The 18865-nt window shown below is 33.1% G+C and overlaps 1 protein-coding gene across 1 annotated transcript; it reads left to right on the top strand.

Annotated features, from left to right (window-relative positions):
• The first annotated feature begins 16804 nt into the window (after positions 1–16804).
• LOC109801080 (ethylene-responsive transcription factor CRF3) lies at positions 16805–18463 on the top strand. Its single transcript, XM_020362065.3, has one exon. It carries the CDS (start codon positions 17243–17245, stop codon positions 18203–18205), a length of 963 nt encoding a protein of 320 aa, XP_020217654.1. The 5' UTR covers positions 16805–17242; the 3' UTR covers positions 18206–18463.
• Positions 18464–18865: the final 402 nt, after the last annotated feature.

The raw sequence follows: 18865 nt of genomic DNA, 5'->3' as shown, positions 1-18865 counted from the left end.
CTTCCCGCGAACTTGGTCGCGAAAGGCCGAGTGCTCTTCCATCTGAATGTAGCCAGCGGCGCGGGCACGCAGCTCATCCATGTCGCGGGGGGCGTCGCGGCATAGGCTGTCGACAAACAATCCGGGTTTCAGTGCCATGAGCATGGCGTGCAGGGCGACCTCCGGGTTTAGATTCCGGATCCGAACCGAGATGTTGGAGAAGCGCTCCATGAAAGCTCGCAGAGATTCATCATCGTTCTGCCGGAGGTTGGCCAATGCGGCCGAGGTTGTATGGTGAGGCCGGCTGGTGGCGTACTGTGCCACGAATCGCCGCACCAAGGTGGCATAGCTGTCGATGGATTCGGCTGGTAGTTGGGTGTACCAATGAAGCGCGGGTCCCTTGAGTGAGGTCGGAAAAACCCTACACAATATAGCGTCACTGTTAGTGTAGAGGTTTACCTGAGTTGTGTACGAGTCGATGTGCTCGTCGGGGTCCGTGGTGCCGACGTAGCGGTCGAGGTGGAGGGGCTTCCACCCTCGGGGCAGTGGGGTCTCCATAATTCCATCCACAAAAGGATGACGGCGGAAGGGTTCTTGGCCCTCGGAGACATGGGTGGGGGCCCTGCTAGTACCCTGCCCTGATCTATGCGTGGATGCATGAGACCGGTGCGTGGCGGGCCGTGAAGTCGGTGCCTTGGTCGTCGCTCGGGATTGGGATGCTGAATGTGCCTCCTCCTCATGAGTGTCGCTCTCGTGCGGAGGTTGTTCGGAGTGGTGTCGAGGGAGCTGGGCGCGAATGCGCTCGTTCTCGGCACGTAATGCTGCGAGGTCTGCTTCATTAGCGGTGTGCATCGCTGCAAGGTCGTTTTCGTGCTGGGTGCGCATGTTTTGAAGGTCGCCGTCGTGCTGTTGTCGCATCTGCTCGACTTGGTCGATCAGCCGCCTTAGGGTTGCAACGTCGCTGTCCATGTTGACTGAGTGGCTTGCGTTGTCTGTTGCTCGTCTAATGTGGCTTCTAGTAGAAACCATACAGGTGGCCGATGAAGGCTGTCTCGATCGGCCCCACGGTGGGCGCCAAATGTTCTTACCGGAATTTGGTCGTAGAGGTGATCCGTCCAGTAAGATCGGTGAGCCTCCTTTGCCTGATGTATTGGTGCTCCAAGATGGGGGAGGTACCTGCAAAAGAGACTCCGATGTCAAAATTAGGGTTTGTACGTATGTGTAATAGTCTCGTATAAGTAATGCACGTACCTTCGAGTGAATTAGGTTTGCCTTGGGCCTTTTTGGGCTTGAGATAAGATATATCATGATATGATATGATATGATTGAAGGGCGGATCTGGTTTGGGACGAGATCTTTGGAATCAGGTATGATTTGCTCAAATACCGGGCTAACGTCGCGCAGCACGTGCCCGGGGCTGTTTTGTATTGCCAATCCAGGCTCGGAGCCCGGGTGCGAAATACGGTTAGTACAATAAAAATTTGAAATATTTATATAATAAATTCATTTCTAATTAAAACAATTAGACAATTAAGAAAATTAATAAAGTGAAATGAATCATTTTTACCTTTACTAATCCTAAGTATTGGGGTCGTCACTTTTTTTCTTAGGCATTATGCCTAAAAATAACCTTCAAAGTTGATCTTATAGTGTACATGTATTTAGATGAAACATTTTAATAAATTATTTTAATGTTTAAATAAATTCTTTATGATGAAATATTTAGTTTGAATGAACAATTTATAAAAAATTTAACAATTAAATATTTTTAAAATTTGTAATTTTTCAAATTCTCCAAAAAAAATAAATAAATAAGAATTTGAAATTTCTCCAATACCTCCCTTTTCTCTCATTCAAAATTGATATAGAAAATGTCAACAGTTTTTTAATTATTAAATATTCAAAATTAATTTTAAAATTATTAAATATTATCTAATATTATTTTTTAAAATATAAATATTTAGAAATTGATTAATATTTAATTTTAAAAAATTTAATCTTAAAATTTTAATATGTACATTTAAATTTAATTTTACTATAGTAAAAATTAAATTCTTATATCTAAATTAAGAATTTAAAAGTAAAAAAAATTAAATTTACTTGTTCAAAAAAAAATATTTAAAAAATTGATAAAAATTCAAATATAAGTAATTCAAAATTTCAAAAAAATTTCAAATTTCTTAATTTCTAAAAATTCTCAACCAAACACATTATTAAATCTATGCATAGGTGTAATAGTCCAGGGTCCATAGCTAATTAACAAAGTCCTAAATTTATTTATTGTAAAAATAATTATATTATAATTTTGATATTATTTTGAAAATAAATTAAAATTATCATATCTTATATATTTACTTTTTTTATATCTAAATAAAAGTATGACATTATAAAGTCCTATTGTTTTTATTGTCACTTTATTTATTATGTTTATGAAAGTAAAACATGTTTCTAAAAAATTTGTTTTATTAATTTAATGTTTTTAATTTAAAGATGTATTACTTTAATCATCAAAATTGTTTAGATAATATTTTAAAATAAATGATAATATAAAAATAAATAAAATAAAAAATATAATTCATTTTTATATTATTTATTTGATGTAATAAAATATATTATTTTTAATTAAATTATTTATTTATTTTTATGTTATAAGTATGTATATTTTAAAATATTTATATAAAAGTTCCTATATATCACTTCGGTTATGCTTAAAAGATGTCAGAACCGCCTGCTAACCTTGCTAGGAACTCAAAGAAAAGAAAGAAAGAAAGGGAAATGTGAAAAATACTAAAATAATAGTACCTCACCAAGGCTCACTTGTCGTAGGAGCATAAAGTAATATCAGACTTTAACTTTTTGGAATACTCAGATATAATGAACATGATTTCTAGGCATGTTTTCCTTTTAGGTCTCAACTTGACTAGTATAGCTTGTACCACAGTTAGTTTAAAAAAAATAAAGAATTAACTATATTTTATTTTTTAAAAGTTTATAAAAAAAATCATCATAAACCATATAAAATGCTTTAGATATTAAATTGAATTCACTATGTTTTCTCTTACATAGTAGCAAATTATATATAAACAACAAAGCTAAGCTAACAAAATAATCGAGCTTATAGTATTAGTCTCACATATGGCAGAAACATTTTTCTCTTCGTTCAAATTTTGGAGCAATCATGAAGCTTTATGGTTTTGGTGAAAGGTATTTATTTTGATAGACATAATTTTGCAATTAAAAATGAAAATTTTTCCCTAGATATAATTTTGCATTTTGTGCACATCCGTGTTGTACGTGGCTTAATTAATCATGAAAAATGATAAGTATCTTAACAGTGTAACGATGGTACGGTAGAGCTTAATTATTAATTATAGAGGGTGAGAATTCAAACTCCAATTCCCTTTTGCTTATTTTATATACGCTACTTCTGAGAAAAAGCCAAGACATGACATAACTTTTCCGACTAAATCAACAATTTGTGTGTTTAAATATCTAGGGACATCGTGACCCATGTCGTGTATGTTTTTATATGTTCTTTAAGAGTGTGGTACATAATATCTGGTTTTTATATTCACACGCATACGTGTCCAACATGAATCTGTTCGATACTCTGGTTTTAAAAATAAAATAGAAAGAAGTTGAATTTTTTAAGAGAAAATAAAAAAATGTTGGAAATGGGTCGTGCCCACGAGTGGGTTTTTGAGGGAAAGCAAGGGCCCTTAAAATCCGGAAGATTAATTAGTAAAACTAAAACCCAAATACCTAATCTCAGTTCCATGTACTGCTAGTGGCCTTGTCTCTTCTGAGGACAGGCCCACAATGCACGGTTGAATATCGCTCCTTCAATATCTCTTATCACTCCAATTTTCACTTTGAGTCAATGCATGCAGTTCCTTAGCTGGAGCTGTCGACAATTATATAATTTCAGACCTGTAATCTATGCCATTAATAATAATATCACCATTTACATTTTATATAGCTAATCAGTGCAAATTAATAATTGATCACATTAACAATGAAATGAGGAATGCTGTTGCTTCTCTTCTCATGCATCCCACTCAAAAATTTCTAATAATATGACCAAATGAATTATGAGAAGTTTGAAGTGGGAACCAACTCTTTTTGCCTCAGACAAGAAAAGGAAACTCACATGTGTTGCAAATTATAGGAAACGGTATGCATTATACAATATGGTATTATAAGGGAATAAAGCTTGGATGAGTTAGGCAATTAATTCAGAAACAGAAAACCAGAAACCGTGAAGAAAAGCACGAGCAGTTATGCTTTTGCAGGACAGGGTTTTGGACTTGAGCTTACTACCAAATCCCCTTATTCTCTCACTCCACTTTATCTTTCTTTCGTTTTGTTCTTTACCACTTTCTCTCATTTCCCTCCTCTTGTAATTAACCAAATAAACATCACAGTATTCTATAATTAACCAAACCCAATTTCTATCATTGAATGATGGGTGAGAACAAAAGCATGTTCCTTCCACCACCCCCATTTTGAGGCAGAAAATTTTGGGTACGTTGCCACCAAATCCTCGCCATTCTGCCTATATTTCAGAGCAGGTTGGGATTCCAAATTCCTAACCAATCAGTTAAAAGTTAAAACCATAGTTAAATTAAAACTACAAAGCCCTAAGCTACCTTATTCAATCTTTTTCTCTTCACTCTATTCTTGGAATTTATGTTATCACATTATACTAATAATTAGAGAAATATATAGATGGCATGCCACGTCGTCTCAACTTTGAGTATGAATACATGTGCCAGTTACAAACGGTGCTCATAACCGGTAATAGACGCTGATTGTGAGTGGGGCCAACGGGCTCAACGTTCACCCTTCTCTGTCTTCTAGTCTCGAGACAAATCCCCCATGCCACCATGTTTCACTACTTCCACTTTGCACTTGCAGCCTTTACCAGTCCATACTTCTTGGCCACATTCATCTTTAATTACATTGCACATAAGTTTATTAATTTAAACCAAGATATTAAGCAAACCGTATTACTATGCAATGCACTGCATGTTAGATATTAATAGCGACCATTCAATTTTAAATGTATTTACTAAGGAAATCAAATCTTTCTAAGATCATCATTTACATATGCTACGTGCATGTCAAAGCCGTTCTAGCATTTTTTTGTATGGGAACGAATTACTATCGAGGATCCTTTGACAAAATAAACCAGACGCGATCTTTTCCAGATCTGACAAACGAAACACTATAATGTAATATTTTGGAAAAATATTTCTTATTGGAATTTGGAACCAATTTTGTTCATTTTCAGCTATATAGAAGGAGCATTCGTACATTAAAATTTGAATGAACAAAAAGTCAAGAGAATTTATGCTGAAATATATAACAATTTTTATCTGTGCGTCACATTGGGTGTTCTAATAAAATATGTGAGAGACTAAGTGCAACTGAAAGACTGATAACTTCGTCTTAACACATTCATGCGCACGTCCCATACACGTCTCTTTTGCATTAGTAAATTTAGAATGATGCTTACCAGATATTTTTATTTAAGTAGCTCAAATTCCATAGAGGGGCACGTGATCTGCTTGAATATAAGTTAATCTTTCATCCTCAGTTAATATATTAAAAAAGACTTCATATGAAACAATCAGCTATGTACCTTTTCTTGTATCTCCTTCTTCGACAAATTACTAAGTGTTAGGATTCATCCCAAGTCCCACATCTGTAAAATGAAGGAACATTGGCTAGTTTATAAGGGTGTCCACCATTCCATATAGTATGAGGCCTTTTGGGAAGGAGCCCAAAAACAAAATCGTGCGGGCCTAGCTCAAAGCGGACAATATCATACTATGGTGGAGCAACAGGTGGACTATCGGGCCCAACAATTGGTATCAGAGCCAACGATTCGGCTGGATTTGATGCGGGAACAAGTTACGAAAAGGTTAACCCGTTCGTATAAGGCCCAAGAAATTCCTATATCAAAGGCTGGATTTGATGTGGGAAGACCCTCAGTGCCTCGCGATGGAGATATTGTGGTGCTTGAGGGAAGGATGTCACGAGACATGTGGTCCTTGGTCTGAGGGAGGTTTGTTGGGATTCATCCCAAGTCCCACATCTGTAAAATGAAGGAACATTGGCTAGTTTATAAGGGTGTCCACCATTCCATATAGTATGAGGCCTTTTGGGAAGGAGCCCAAAAACAAAACCACATCTGTAAAATGAAGGAACATTGGCTAGTTTATAAGGGTGTCCACCATTCCATATAGTATGAGGCCTTTTGGGAAGGAGCCCAAAAACAAAACCGTGCAGGCCTAGCCCAAAGCGGACAATATCATACTATGGTGGAGTAACAGGTGGACTATCGGGCCCAACACTAAGTAGTTTGAAATCGTCATACTTCTCACAAATTCTATATGACACCTAGTTAAATATTATTAAATTTTTTTCATAAATTTAAAAATTTGAATACATATAGTTGCAAGACCATGAATACATAAAATTCTTAAACTGTCTAATCATTTTTTCAAAATCCACGTCTTGTAAATACAAATTGCATATGCAAGGATATTACATTTGATTTAAAACTTCAACTTAACATTTACTCTAAGATTAATGTTTAGTGATGCTTGTGGAAATAATTTGTTGCAATATGAGTAAAAAGTTAAAGTGAAATTTTGGAAACTTTCGTAAAATTTGATCTTATATATTATTTTTAAAATTTACATAGTTTATTGTACTGGAAAGGGTTTGAATAAAGGGGACGAAAACATCTTAACGAAGCATAGCTAGACTAGCTAGAGTATGTATATATAACATTAAAAATAAAGTGTAGTTGTTTGTAATTGTTAATTATAACGGTTAAGCCGTTGAACTTGTTCTTTGACTGCAAATTGTCATCACAGGTTTGACTGAATATTAACGGTTACGATGTAAGCCTACATCGTGTATGTTGTAGATCTCATTTTGAAAGTCATTCGGGGTATATTAGTAAAAGAAGGAAGATGACTTGGCTGGTTGTAGTTTGGTTTATATAACTGGCTTCATAGAAATTAGATTATCTTTTAGGGACAACATAGTTGAATGCTGAGTAAGTGCTGGATCTTTTATACAAATTAGATCTTGCTCATGGTTATCTTTAAAGTTAGTTTTTGTTCGATCTCTCAGTGGATTCACAGTGCTTTTTATTATGTCGTGTGTGTAATGAGTTTGAACCCTTTTGTAACTTTTGTTTTTGTGAGTTAGAGTACTTCCCGTACTCTATATTAAAAAAACTTTTTGCTGATAAAGAAATGCTATATATATATTATATAAAAAAACTCTAGCTTTCGAATAATATTTTAAGAAAAAACTACAATTAAATTTACAAATTTAATTAACTTTCCCTCAAGTTTGAAGTTTGAGAACAACTTTACATAAGAAAAAAAAGGAAAGTTAACCTAAACCCTACCTCCTCCAAAAAAGCTTAGCAAGGCAAATCTGATTCTTTTATCTTTGAGAGAAAACTGCATAATGTAGCTCTTTTGCTTTTCTGCTTTTCTTTTGGTTTGGTTTACTTTTGGGAAATATATTCATTGCAATATATATGTCATGCAGGCAGCATCTTTTTATTCCCAGAGCAAAAAACTCCTTCTTTTGAAGGTTTTTTTTTTTTATAAAAAAAAATTGTTAGTCATATTTTTCCAAATTAACAAAGTTTTTTTTTTTATTTTATTTGATTTGTTTCAGAAACGTGCGAAGAATCACGTGATAGAAGTTAACTTGGTAAGTAAAGAAAGTGAATCATCGCAACCAGTCTGATGTTTCTCATGTCTCAACTTTCATATTCAGTGGTAGCAGTTTAAAGTTAATAGGGAAATAAAATGGAAGCTACTAATTGCATTTGCATGTTACTTTTCGTTTTTCTGTTGTTTGATTTCTTTCTGATATTGATCATCAAAATTATGACACACACAAAACCAACATCTCTTGCTTCGGGGAGAAGCTTATGGACGCGTTCTCAGCGAAGATAACATTTAATATCATTCCATTCTGTATTAATATTATTACCATTAATATTATTTTAAGCCTCACAACTCACATCCCCGAAGGCTTGCCACCGTTAATTTTCTCTTCCATGGAAATGCGAGCTACGTTGTTCGATCTCAAACAGAGAAACAAATATTAATACGACAAGATACTAATTAAAGCTTCAAATTTATGCGGCAATTGGCCCATCTTTTAAGAATGTATTTTATAATTCATTGGTTTATGTTTGGAATTTATTACAGTAACATGAGAAACTCTAGTATACATCATATTTTTATTTATTATAATAATAATTATGAGGATTTAATTAAAGAGTGTAAAATATCACGTACAACGGTACAACTAAAAAATTATTATTAGTATGTTTTTAAGATAAACATTGTAAGAATCAATAAATCTGGCAGCATAAATGATGGTTCTTGATTAAATATATTGTAACCTATTTTCTCTAATAATAATAATAAGATTTCTAGAAAAATATACAATATACTATTATAATAATTCGTTCATAAGAGAATTTAATAATTTTCATGAGGTCTAATTAACTTCAAAATTTCATGTAATAATCATTGTATATTATAAAATAATTTTACATTATCATCTAATTATTATATATTAATCTTGATATAACAATTTTACTTATTTATTATAAAAACAATAATTTATCATAAAGAATGATTTTTAATTGAATGGTAATATAAAATTATTTTATACCATCAATGAAACAATTACTTTTCTATAGAAAACTCATGCTATAGAATTAAAATAATGTGCAAACATTTGTCAAAAGAAAAAATAGTGTGCAAATATCATTACTGTAAGGTAAATTAAATAACTTTGCGTGAATTTTTATTTTTATTTTTACAATGATAATAGATACCATTAAAATATTAAATTAAATTAAATTAAATTATTATGGTGAGAAAACTTGTTATTTAAATATATATTTAGTGGAATTTGACTATTCTTAACACTACAACACAAATGATATTTAGCAACATTTGAAAAATGTTACTTAATTATGTATAAATGTTACTAATTTGTTTTAGTAACATATTATCAAATGTTGTATATAGTCCATGTTGCTAAAGATTTTTAATAACATTTTTTGTATAATTAGGTAATATTTTTTAAATGTTACCAAAGTAATCTTTTTGTAACATTTTAATGATGTTGCTAAGATTTTGATAACTTTATAAAATAATAATTAATTTTAATTCAAATATTACTATCAATTATTATATTTTTTATGTCTCCTAAACTAAATTTCTAAGAGTTCCTTAAGTTTTTATGAAAAGACATTTTTAGTTAGTCACCACTAATTATATATAGAATATCAAATTTCATTTATCTTAAATATAATTATATGAGTATATATATTCTTTATGAGTCATTAATCTATTCGATGTGGAACTTCAATTATGGGTTACAATTAGATATAAGAGAAATATATTTTTTTTTACTCGATGTGGGACTTTAATTTTAGAAGCAATTATAATAACATTTTTCAAAAAATGTTGCAAAATAACTTATGTAAATTACTTTTACTCGATATGGGACTTTAATTTTGAAAATTAGTAACATTTTAACAAATGTAAACAAGAAAATGTTGCTAATGCATTAAAATCTAGTAGTGTAAGAATGGAGGAATGAATATGGTTTTATATATGTAGTTGGAGATGTGAATGAGAGGTAAAATGGATATGAAAAAAGAGGAGCAGTGAAAACCAAAATTAGGGACGGAAGATAGTGGGCGGCAGCTCAGCTGAGGATTCAAGTTGTAAAAGATTAGCGTTGAATTCACTGAACCCAAAGGAGCGTCATGTGCCGGTCACACTCAAATCAAGGGCATCGAATCTCGTACGGACACACTACCATTTATTTCACTATTATCAGGATCTTCCATTTTATGCTCATTCACTCCTACTTACGTACCCATATCTTCTTACTATATATATCAAATTACATACAACGTGCTAAGACAACCACCACCTTCTTTCAATTTTAATATCAACCAAAAACTGGGACGCAACCCACACAGTAATTTGTCGAATTCGGTGTTCTTGGCTCTGTGTCTGCCTTGCCCTAAAGTTCTCTTTCACTTGGCTCAATGTCAATGGGGCAAGACACTCATAATATATAGGACCACTTTCCAAGGATTTCTCTCAACATTGATTTTTGTCTTTGATGATCCATATATATTTCTATTGGTTCGGTTACCTCTCCTATTCCATGGGATCTTTCAAAAACATACACACCACACTCAACAACACCCAATACGCTTAGTTTCAAGTTTACCCCCTTAATTTTATGTGAACCTAAACTCCTTCTCAAAAACATCAAAACCTCAAGGTCAACTTTCAAATTTATTCTTTTTATTCCAAAATGTTTTCTTCTTCTATTTTTCCCCCCTCTTTTTATCAAATGAGATAAAAGTTCAAGAAAAAAAAAAAAAAGTAACGTTACCGTGTATAAGTGAAACTAGAAAGAGCCTTACAAGGTAGTAGGAAATTAGCAAACATATCATTTTTATATTTTAGGAAATATCATGTGTCCACTTGTCCAAACCAAGTTCTGTCGGATACCTCTTTATCCCATTTATTGATGCCGAGTTTATATAGCGTCCACGTCTTGTTCTATTCAATTTTTGTTTGCTTGTATTTCTTGTCAAGAATGAAATCAACAATTTTCAAAGTCCTTATTCTATGAAAATAATTTACATAACAGAATTAGAAATGTCAAATGTATGTGTACGTGTATTCGGATACGGACTCATATATGATCATCAAATTGGTTTGTATTGAGGTTGTCATTTTCACATCCTTAATTATTGTGCAATTTGTTTTACAGAAAGTATTGTTTTTTCTCATAATGTAAAAACAACATCGACCTTTATGATTTATTTAATGATAGTAACCTATACATATTAGATATATTAGTATAATATATGAGTTAATAAAAAATCAATATATATAAAAAAAAAATATCAAAAAGTAGGGACAGGACAATTCAATCTTAATAAGCTTCCACCTATTTTAGCCAAATAGTGCTCTACCTGTGTTTTACACATATCAAACCACTGTACGAGTACGACGCATCACCCACATCCTGCATGCATATGTGTTACATATGATATATATGAGTGATTCCAAAAGCTAATAAATATGAATATATGGTACATACACACAATCAAGTGATAGACCGCCATCCCAAAATTAGCTCCACGTAGTCCCTTCAATTTTTCCCTCCCACATCCCACTACACTTAATTACATGCACGTCCATTTTGCTTAATATTAATTAAATAATGTATTACAGGAAAATGATTGGATTAACTCTCTTCTTGTTAAAAATTTTGTACTTTTCAATTAATGGAGGTAAGAAGTTTTCGGTTGAGACTGTTTCATTTTTGACTTCTCGATCCTCAACCTTGAAGTCTCAAGTAATATAGGTATCGTGTATTTGTTATATAAATATAAATATCCTCAACCATACAAATTACTATTTGATATTGTTCTCGAGTTGATAATTTATCACATAATGGAATTTTCAAATTCTTTCATAAATAGGACTGACAACTTATCAACTATATGATACCTCTTTAATATGGGTTTAACTTTAATTTTCTTCAAGGTATAAATATTTTTTTTCTTTTTATAATTAGTTCTTCTAAAGAATTTACTTAAAAGAATAAAGTGAAAAATGTATTTATTAATTGAAAAATTAACGGCTAATAGCGAAGTTATATGCGTATACGTATAAAACAAATATGTGGTTACTAAAACTTTAACTCTTAAATTTTTAATTAATACTTATAACTTTTAACTTTACTCACTAAAATGAATTAAATTTTAAAGAGTTAAATCTGATTTTTGTAGTGTATATTAGTTTGGTTACGCATGATATGTTTGAAACCGTCAGTAATTAATTTGACAAATAATGCTAATATATCTTTAATCTAAGAATACCATATGTATCTATGCATCAAAAGAAAAAAAATCATATGTACATCTAAGCACAACGGATGCCGCAAAAACCAAAACTGCCTTTCAATTCAAAACGGCAAGGCAGTCCCTCTATTTTTAACTGAAATAAATTAAATGTTTTTATTTTAAAAAACTTGTCTAATTGTTATTGAGAAAGCACAACCACCAATTAGTACGTACGCTACACAAAAAGACGTATGCCATAGTTGGCTTATGATAAGCCAGGTCACAAGCATTAACACTTCACTTTACAAACTACAATCATTTTTTGTCTTTTTTCTTTTATTGGTTTGGTTTATTTATATCTTGAAATGAAACCAATCAGACGGCCAATTTGTTTTATGTACTGCTACCATTTCAGGTACTTTTGTGTCTTTTCCATACAGCCGATCTAGCCCATAAATTCACTACGTTCTAATTTCTAAGTTTATTAATTTTTCTATTTTATTTTGAGTTGCTATTAACTATAAAAATTGACAAAACTGAGGTCAAAACTTCAATGCTTAGCCATGGTGTTGTCTTGTTTTTCAAGACAACAAAATACACATGGATATACTTAATTTTGTATCTTTCTATAGCATAAAATTGCTTTTAAAAAGTGTATGTATTCGAAAATTCATATTGTTGTGTAAATGTTAAACTAGCAGTTAGTTTCCTTCTGGTTGGATTTTTCAAACAAACAGCAAGTAAAGCAAACTTACTTATGCATGTCACTTGAATTATACCAAGTATTACTAATTAATGTTTTCAAAAATTTCTTTGGCTTTTATTATTTTGTTTGTAAAATTGTACAGTGAGCTTATTTTCGGCTTAAGATAAACAGCAAAAAATAAACAAGCTGTTATTATTAAAGCTGTTTTAACGGAGCACTGATATATTTTGGTTTTGAATGCAAGTTGGAAGCGATACTAGGAATTTTTCCAAGGTTTGGTAGACTCTCAAAGAATATCATTTCACTTTAAACTCTTGACAACAAATATATTTTGTTTGTAGGACATTTAATTAGGATCAAAGAACCATTTATCGAATCTTTTTGGTAAATTAATCAGCAACATTTTGCTGTTAATTTGAAGGCACCAGTCAAGTTAAAATTTCAATTTGATAATTTTGATCAAGATTGAGTGAAATTTGGAATTCGGTTTATTGAAATCATATTTGGCAATTATCATATTACGTAGAAGTTAAAAATTGCTTAAAGTTCACTTCTTAAAATAATTTAAAGATTAAATAGAGTATCACATCATATACCCCAAATTAAAACATATGTTCGACAAAGCCTTATTTTTGTAACATCTTTTGTTTGATTAATCGACCTTTCTATAATATAAAAATTTTATAAGATTAGAATATACATAGCATTTGTTAAGAATTTTATAATTATAAAGAAATTTATTATTTTTAACTTCAAATGCTCACTTTACTGTTTTAGCATGATCGTACCCAAGTTTTGGTGAACATACAGTTAAGTCACGAAGTTCTAGACTTCAAGGTTTAATTTTTTGTCAACTGTTTGTTGCATTAAAAAATATAAAATACTTAAGAAGAATTTTGTCTCTAGATTTTTTTTTATTTAAAATCTATAGGAATATTAAGGAGAATTCTCATTAGTATTTTTTTTTAAGTAAACGAAGATAAATAATCAAAAGAAAGGAAATATTACGAGTGAAGAAATTGCGCTCCTATAACATCAACTAAAATGAGTCATTTCAGATCAAAAGAGGAGAATTCAACTCTAGATATGGAAAATTAGAATTTGGATCCAATGTAACTAAAATATCAGCCCACATACCAAGTTAGTATGCATACCATAAGGATATATTGAAGGATACTTTTATTAATTAAAATAAAAAACACCGAAAGACTCTTTGCATATATTTTAGATATTTCTTTATATATATATATATATATATATATATATATATATATATATATATATATATATATATATATATATATAACATATTATATAAGTCTCATAAATATATAGATGTTTTAAATGAAGACGTTGAAATATTTTAAAATCTTATCTTTATGTATACCTGACTTAATTTCATATTTGCTAAACTCTTTTTCATGTTAGTTTATATATAGATAAATTAATAGCTCTTGTCGTCAGTCCATGTTACAACTATAAATAAATGTGACAGTTTGTATACAAACAAGATATAAAAAGTTATTGTTCAACTTTCAATTTCTTGAAATATAACGTCCTGAATTGTCTAGATATTTAAAAGAAATTACCAAAAAAATGGACCCAAATATTTTAGAGTAAAATTTTATTAAATTAAAAAATGGATAACAAAAAGGTTTTGTTGATTAAATTAACAAAATAGATAATTAATGAATTTTACGTTTACAATGTTTGATTTTATTAATGATGCATATTTTACAATGAAATATTAATTAATGTAATTTTAAGAAAATTTTTAATATATTTAATTTCTCGTTGAAGAATTGATTATGGTCCAAAACTGTGTGGCGGGGGGATTATAATTAAATTATACATGAAACATTCTTAATTAATATTCATTATCCGAATAACATTTATGTAACCACTAGGTTAGCCTAGTGGTTGAGAGGGGAGGGGTTGGTGTAGTTAGAAGTATGAAGACCTAGGTTCAATCTTCATTACGGCCATCTTTGTAATGTTTCTTATCTCTAAAAAAAAAAAAAAGAATAACATTTAATTACACATTTTTTTTAATTACCAAAATCGAGTGTGTCAAATGATGTAAACTTAAAATTAAGTGTGAAAATTTTAACTGTTATTGGTGATTCATTAGCAATGTTTACTGTGTAGTATAGTAGAATGTGCATTCTTTTCCAACATCAATGTGGGTGCAGGTAGTCGCCTAACTCAAGATTGTTACGGAGTTTTTTTTTTTTTTTTTTCAGTTATTAATTGTAATGCATGAAATGAAGGTAGTGCCCCAACCAATCAACTTTATGGTTCCATTGGGATCCATGAAATGCAGCAATTGTTGCAGTATCAATGGTTGATAGAGACGAAGGACTATGCATGTTTTGATATTTGTTGACTCGATGGTGCATGAAAGTTATTTCTAATTGTTTACACATGGGAGTCAGGATTTGTCCTCTAAACAAATATGTACCAATAAGGAAAGCCACATTCCAAACTACATGAATTCTTTTCAATGTCCATTTCTAGTTGGATGTGGTTATCGTCTCCTGCCTCTATAGCTTGCGGGGTGTTACAAAGATATCACCACCTATGTATGTTAGATGGTCTGGTTAAAGGCATCTTGCTGTGTAGTCCTATAAGTTTTTGTTGGAGTGTATATAGTTAAGAGTTAATCACTTATACATTGTTAGTGTAAAATTTTTTTTACATTAGTAGTTAATCAGAGTCATTAATATTACCTTTTCATCTGCTTATTTAATTAAATTAAAATAAAAAAGCATTATTAACGATTCTGATTGACTACCCGTGTAAAAAAATTTAGAGTATAAATAATTAACTCTATAATTAATTGACTTCTATAGAATCTATAGCTTTCAGTGTCTTTCTTCGTATATAAGTACACAAAATCTTCTGATGTATCATTCATTCAATAATAATGAATCTTTTTTATTTAATTACCAAAGTATTTATTCATTCCCATTCTTTTTCTCCTTACTTCCATTTCATTTACTTCATTTGAATCCTAAGATTTTTAAAGAAAGTATTCTAATGGATGAAATCCCTGTGTCTACATGTAAATATTATTGCTACTAACGATATATATAATATTTTAAAATATAGTTGAGAATTTGATATGTGATTTATATATATGAAAAATATTTATTGAGAGGACAATTTTTAAATAATTTTAAATGATTATACATTTGAAAGTAATTTTAATTAATATTATTTTCAAACTTTAATTTAAACACAAATTTTGACGGGTGATTTATTCATAAACTTTACTCAGCGGTTCAGAAGAATTCACATGCCTATTTTCCGATATCATTGTAGGTAGGTATAGATAGTCCTAATGCAAGATTTTTGTGGAAAAGTTTAATTTTTGTTTAGAGTTGTAACTTTGACAGTACTGAACTTGGTTTTCTTTCTATTAATTAATTTATGTGGAAGTTTATTAAAATAGTTTTAGTTTTTAGAATTGAATGAAAAATATATTTGATTTAAAAAAAAATGAGAGAAGAGTAAAGAGTAAAGAGTGTAGTTAGTAGGGGTGATATGGCGCGTAGAGTTGGGGTGTCTGGAAGTAACAGTGAGCAGAAAAAACCCAGAGACGTACACTACCGAGTCGAATTGTAAATGGCCGCAAATTCTAGGTTGCCCGCCACGTTAACTTCTACCTCTAGCTGTAAAAACATAAATATAATAATCATTTCCCAACAAAAAAATAGAAAAACATTGCGACTAAAAAAGTTAATTGACCCACACACACAGATACACATGACTCACCCACCCCAGCAGGAGTGGCTGGCCAGCACAAAATGAAGTTGGTTCGTTCACCGTTCACGACACTGAAATGACGAAAGTATCCTACCATGTTTTCACTTGCCATAATGGAAGCGAATTACAAAAAGTATCCTCTTGATTAGTCAAACCATCTTGACCGATTACCGCTAAATACCCGGGTATCTTGGGCCTCACGTGACTCACCATATGATTCCTCATCACCGTTCGATTTGCCCATTGCTCTCCATCTCTTACGCGCAACGTGTTTCCATCTGGTGGATGCGGCGAGCCGTATTCTTGGGTCCTGCCTTCTCACTTCTCACTTCTCACTTCTCACTACCCGCACCAAGCCCGTTTTAATTTTTATCCCCTTAAAGAAAAAAAGAAAATATTTAATTTAATAGAGTGTGGGACAGTGAAAAATCAGTTGTTGGATGCTATAAAACAGGGTTACGGACTCATGAGGCAGCCACTTGCAACTGAACTCTTGCTCCCTACTTGTTTGGTTAGCAGTTAGCCCTTTACCGATTCAACACCACCTTCCGCCTGGAGGCTCCGCTCCTCTCTGCTTTGAATCCAAAGATATATCCTTTCCTTTCCATTGAAGAAGTTTCAACGAAGGTCTCCGGCACCCATCATGTCAAAAGTTCCCCTTTTCTCTTTATTCCTCCTATCCATCTCCACTCTAGCTCCCTTCCGTTTTTAATACTTGTTACTTTCCTTTTACCCTCACCTTTTGGAAGATTTCTCCAACAAAATCCCCATCCTAAAGCCTCAACCTTCCCCTTCACGACTCCGCCTACTACTATTTGTTCCCCCCGCTACACTCCTCACTCCTCACAATGGAAGAGAGTATCCTATGCAAAGAGAGAGTCACCAAGAAGGTCCTCTCCCCCAACGACTCCCAAACCAATTCAAGAATAGTGCGCATATCCTACACTGATCCAGACGCCACCGACTCCTCCAGCGACGACGAAGGGACCCCCGTACTCCGCCACAGAATGAAGCGATTCGTCAACCAGATTCAAATACAAACCGCCGCCTCCAACTCCCGGAAAAGGCCCGCCGCAGACACCTCCTCTTGCCGTCGCCAAGTCAAGCTCCACGGCGGCAAGAAGTTCCGCGGCGTCCGCCAACGCCCCTGGGGGAAATGGGCGGCGGAGATTCGAGATCCGGGCAGGAAGGTTCGTCTCTGGTTGGGAACCTACGACACGGCGGAGGAGGCGGCCATGGTCTACGACAATGCCGCCATCAGGCTTCGAGGCCCCGACGCGTTGACGAACTTCGTAACGGCGCCGGCAAGGGAGGCAGCAGGCATGAAAATGGGCGCGGTGAAGGAAGAAGCGTCCGGTTGCGGGTACGAGTGGAGCGAGGATAACTGCGAGGAGCAGCACAACCTGTCCTCTCCCACTTCGGTGCTCCATTTCCGGAGCGAGGAAAGGTCGGAGTCTGAGAAATGTGAACAGGGGGAGGGGGAGACCGAAGCGACCTTGTTCGACGAGACGGGTGAGTTCTTCTCTGTGGACAACATGCCTGCTTGGGATGACGTCTTCAATTTCGAAGCTCCCCAGTACCCTCTCTTGTTCCAAGACGATGAGCCTCTTCACCCGGACTCCCATTTGTTGGACCAAACGCTGCCCTTTTCCCCGGAACAAGCTTTCACTCACAGTAGCATTCTTCTCGCCGACTCCCTCATAGATTTCGACAAAGCATGTTCTCCATCCTCCACGTCCCAACTCGACCCTTACGATTACTTCCAAGACATTTTGTTCGCCTCAGGCTCAGACCCTCTTGTCCGTCTTTGACTCTCCATTTTTGCTTCCTTTAATTAATTAAGAAAATATTTATATATATTATTATATATTTACCTTTATTTAGTTACTTTCTTTAGATGGTCCGTTACAAATAGTTAACTGAGACTTGAGACTTGAGAGTTGAGAGTTGAGAGTCAAGTTTTGTTTAAATTTTGCTTAATAAGTAGGATGGTTGAGACGACAAGAATCGAATGAATGTATATTTGTCCACATGTTAATCCAACTGTAATGCTCTTCGTTTCAATTTCATTTCCTATTCTTAAAACCATTTTTGAACAATGTATGTGAATGGTGAAGGGTGAAGGGTGAAGGGGCGATGATTGCGGTCGCGGCCGGTTAGTCGGTTAGGTGCCGTGAGGGGCAGCCTCGTTTGTTTATGTCATAAATCATAATGTGAATTAGAGACTTGACTTTAATTAATTTGTTTTTTTGGAAGAAACAAAAGAAATGTTTAAAACGTTACACAGCGCACGCGGAGTGAACATAAATCTTTGGGGCTTTAGGTGCAAAGGAAAACAAGTCCATAAAGACAAACCGGTGCGTGTGTCAAGTGTATTCTAATGTGTACATCAAAAGCTGAACTTGAACCAGAGACCAGAGTGTATCAATTGTCGGGATTGGACTTCTCCTTGCACAACCTTTTCTTTCTGT

This window comes from Cajanus cajan, chromosome 6 (genome assembly GCF_000230855.2).
Source record: "Cajanus cajan strain Asha chromosome 6, NIPB_CcT2T_4, whole genome shotgun sequence".
Classification (NCBI taxonomy): domain Eukaryota; kingdom Viridiplantae; phylum Streptophyta; class Magnoliopsida; order Fabales; family Fabaceae; genus Cajanus; species Cajanus cajan.
This window is presented reverse-complemented; position numbering and strand designations above follow the sequence as displayed.

Coding starts and splice junctions, on each gene's coding strand:
- LOC109801080 (XM_020362065.3), top strand. CDS start 17,243: ATGGAAGAGAGTATCCTATGCAAAGAGAGAGTCACCAAGAAGGTCCTC.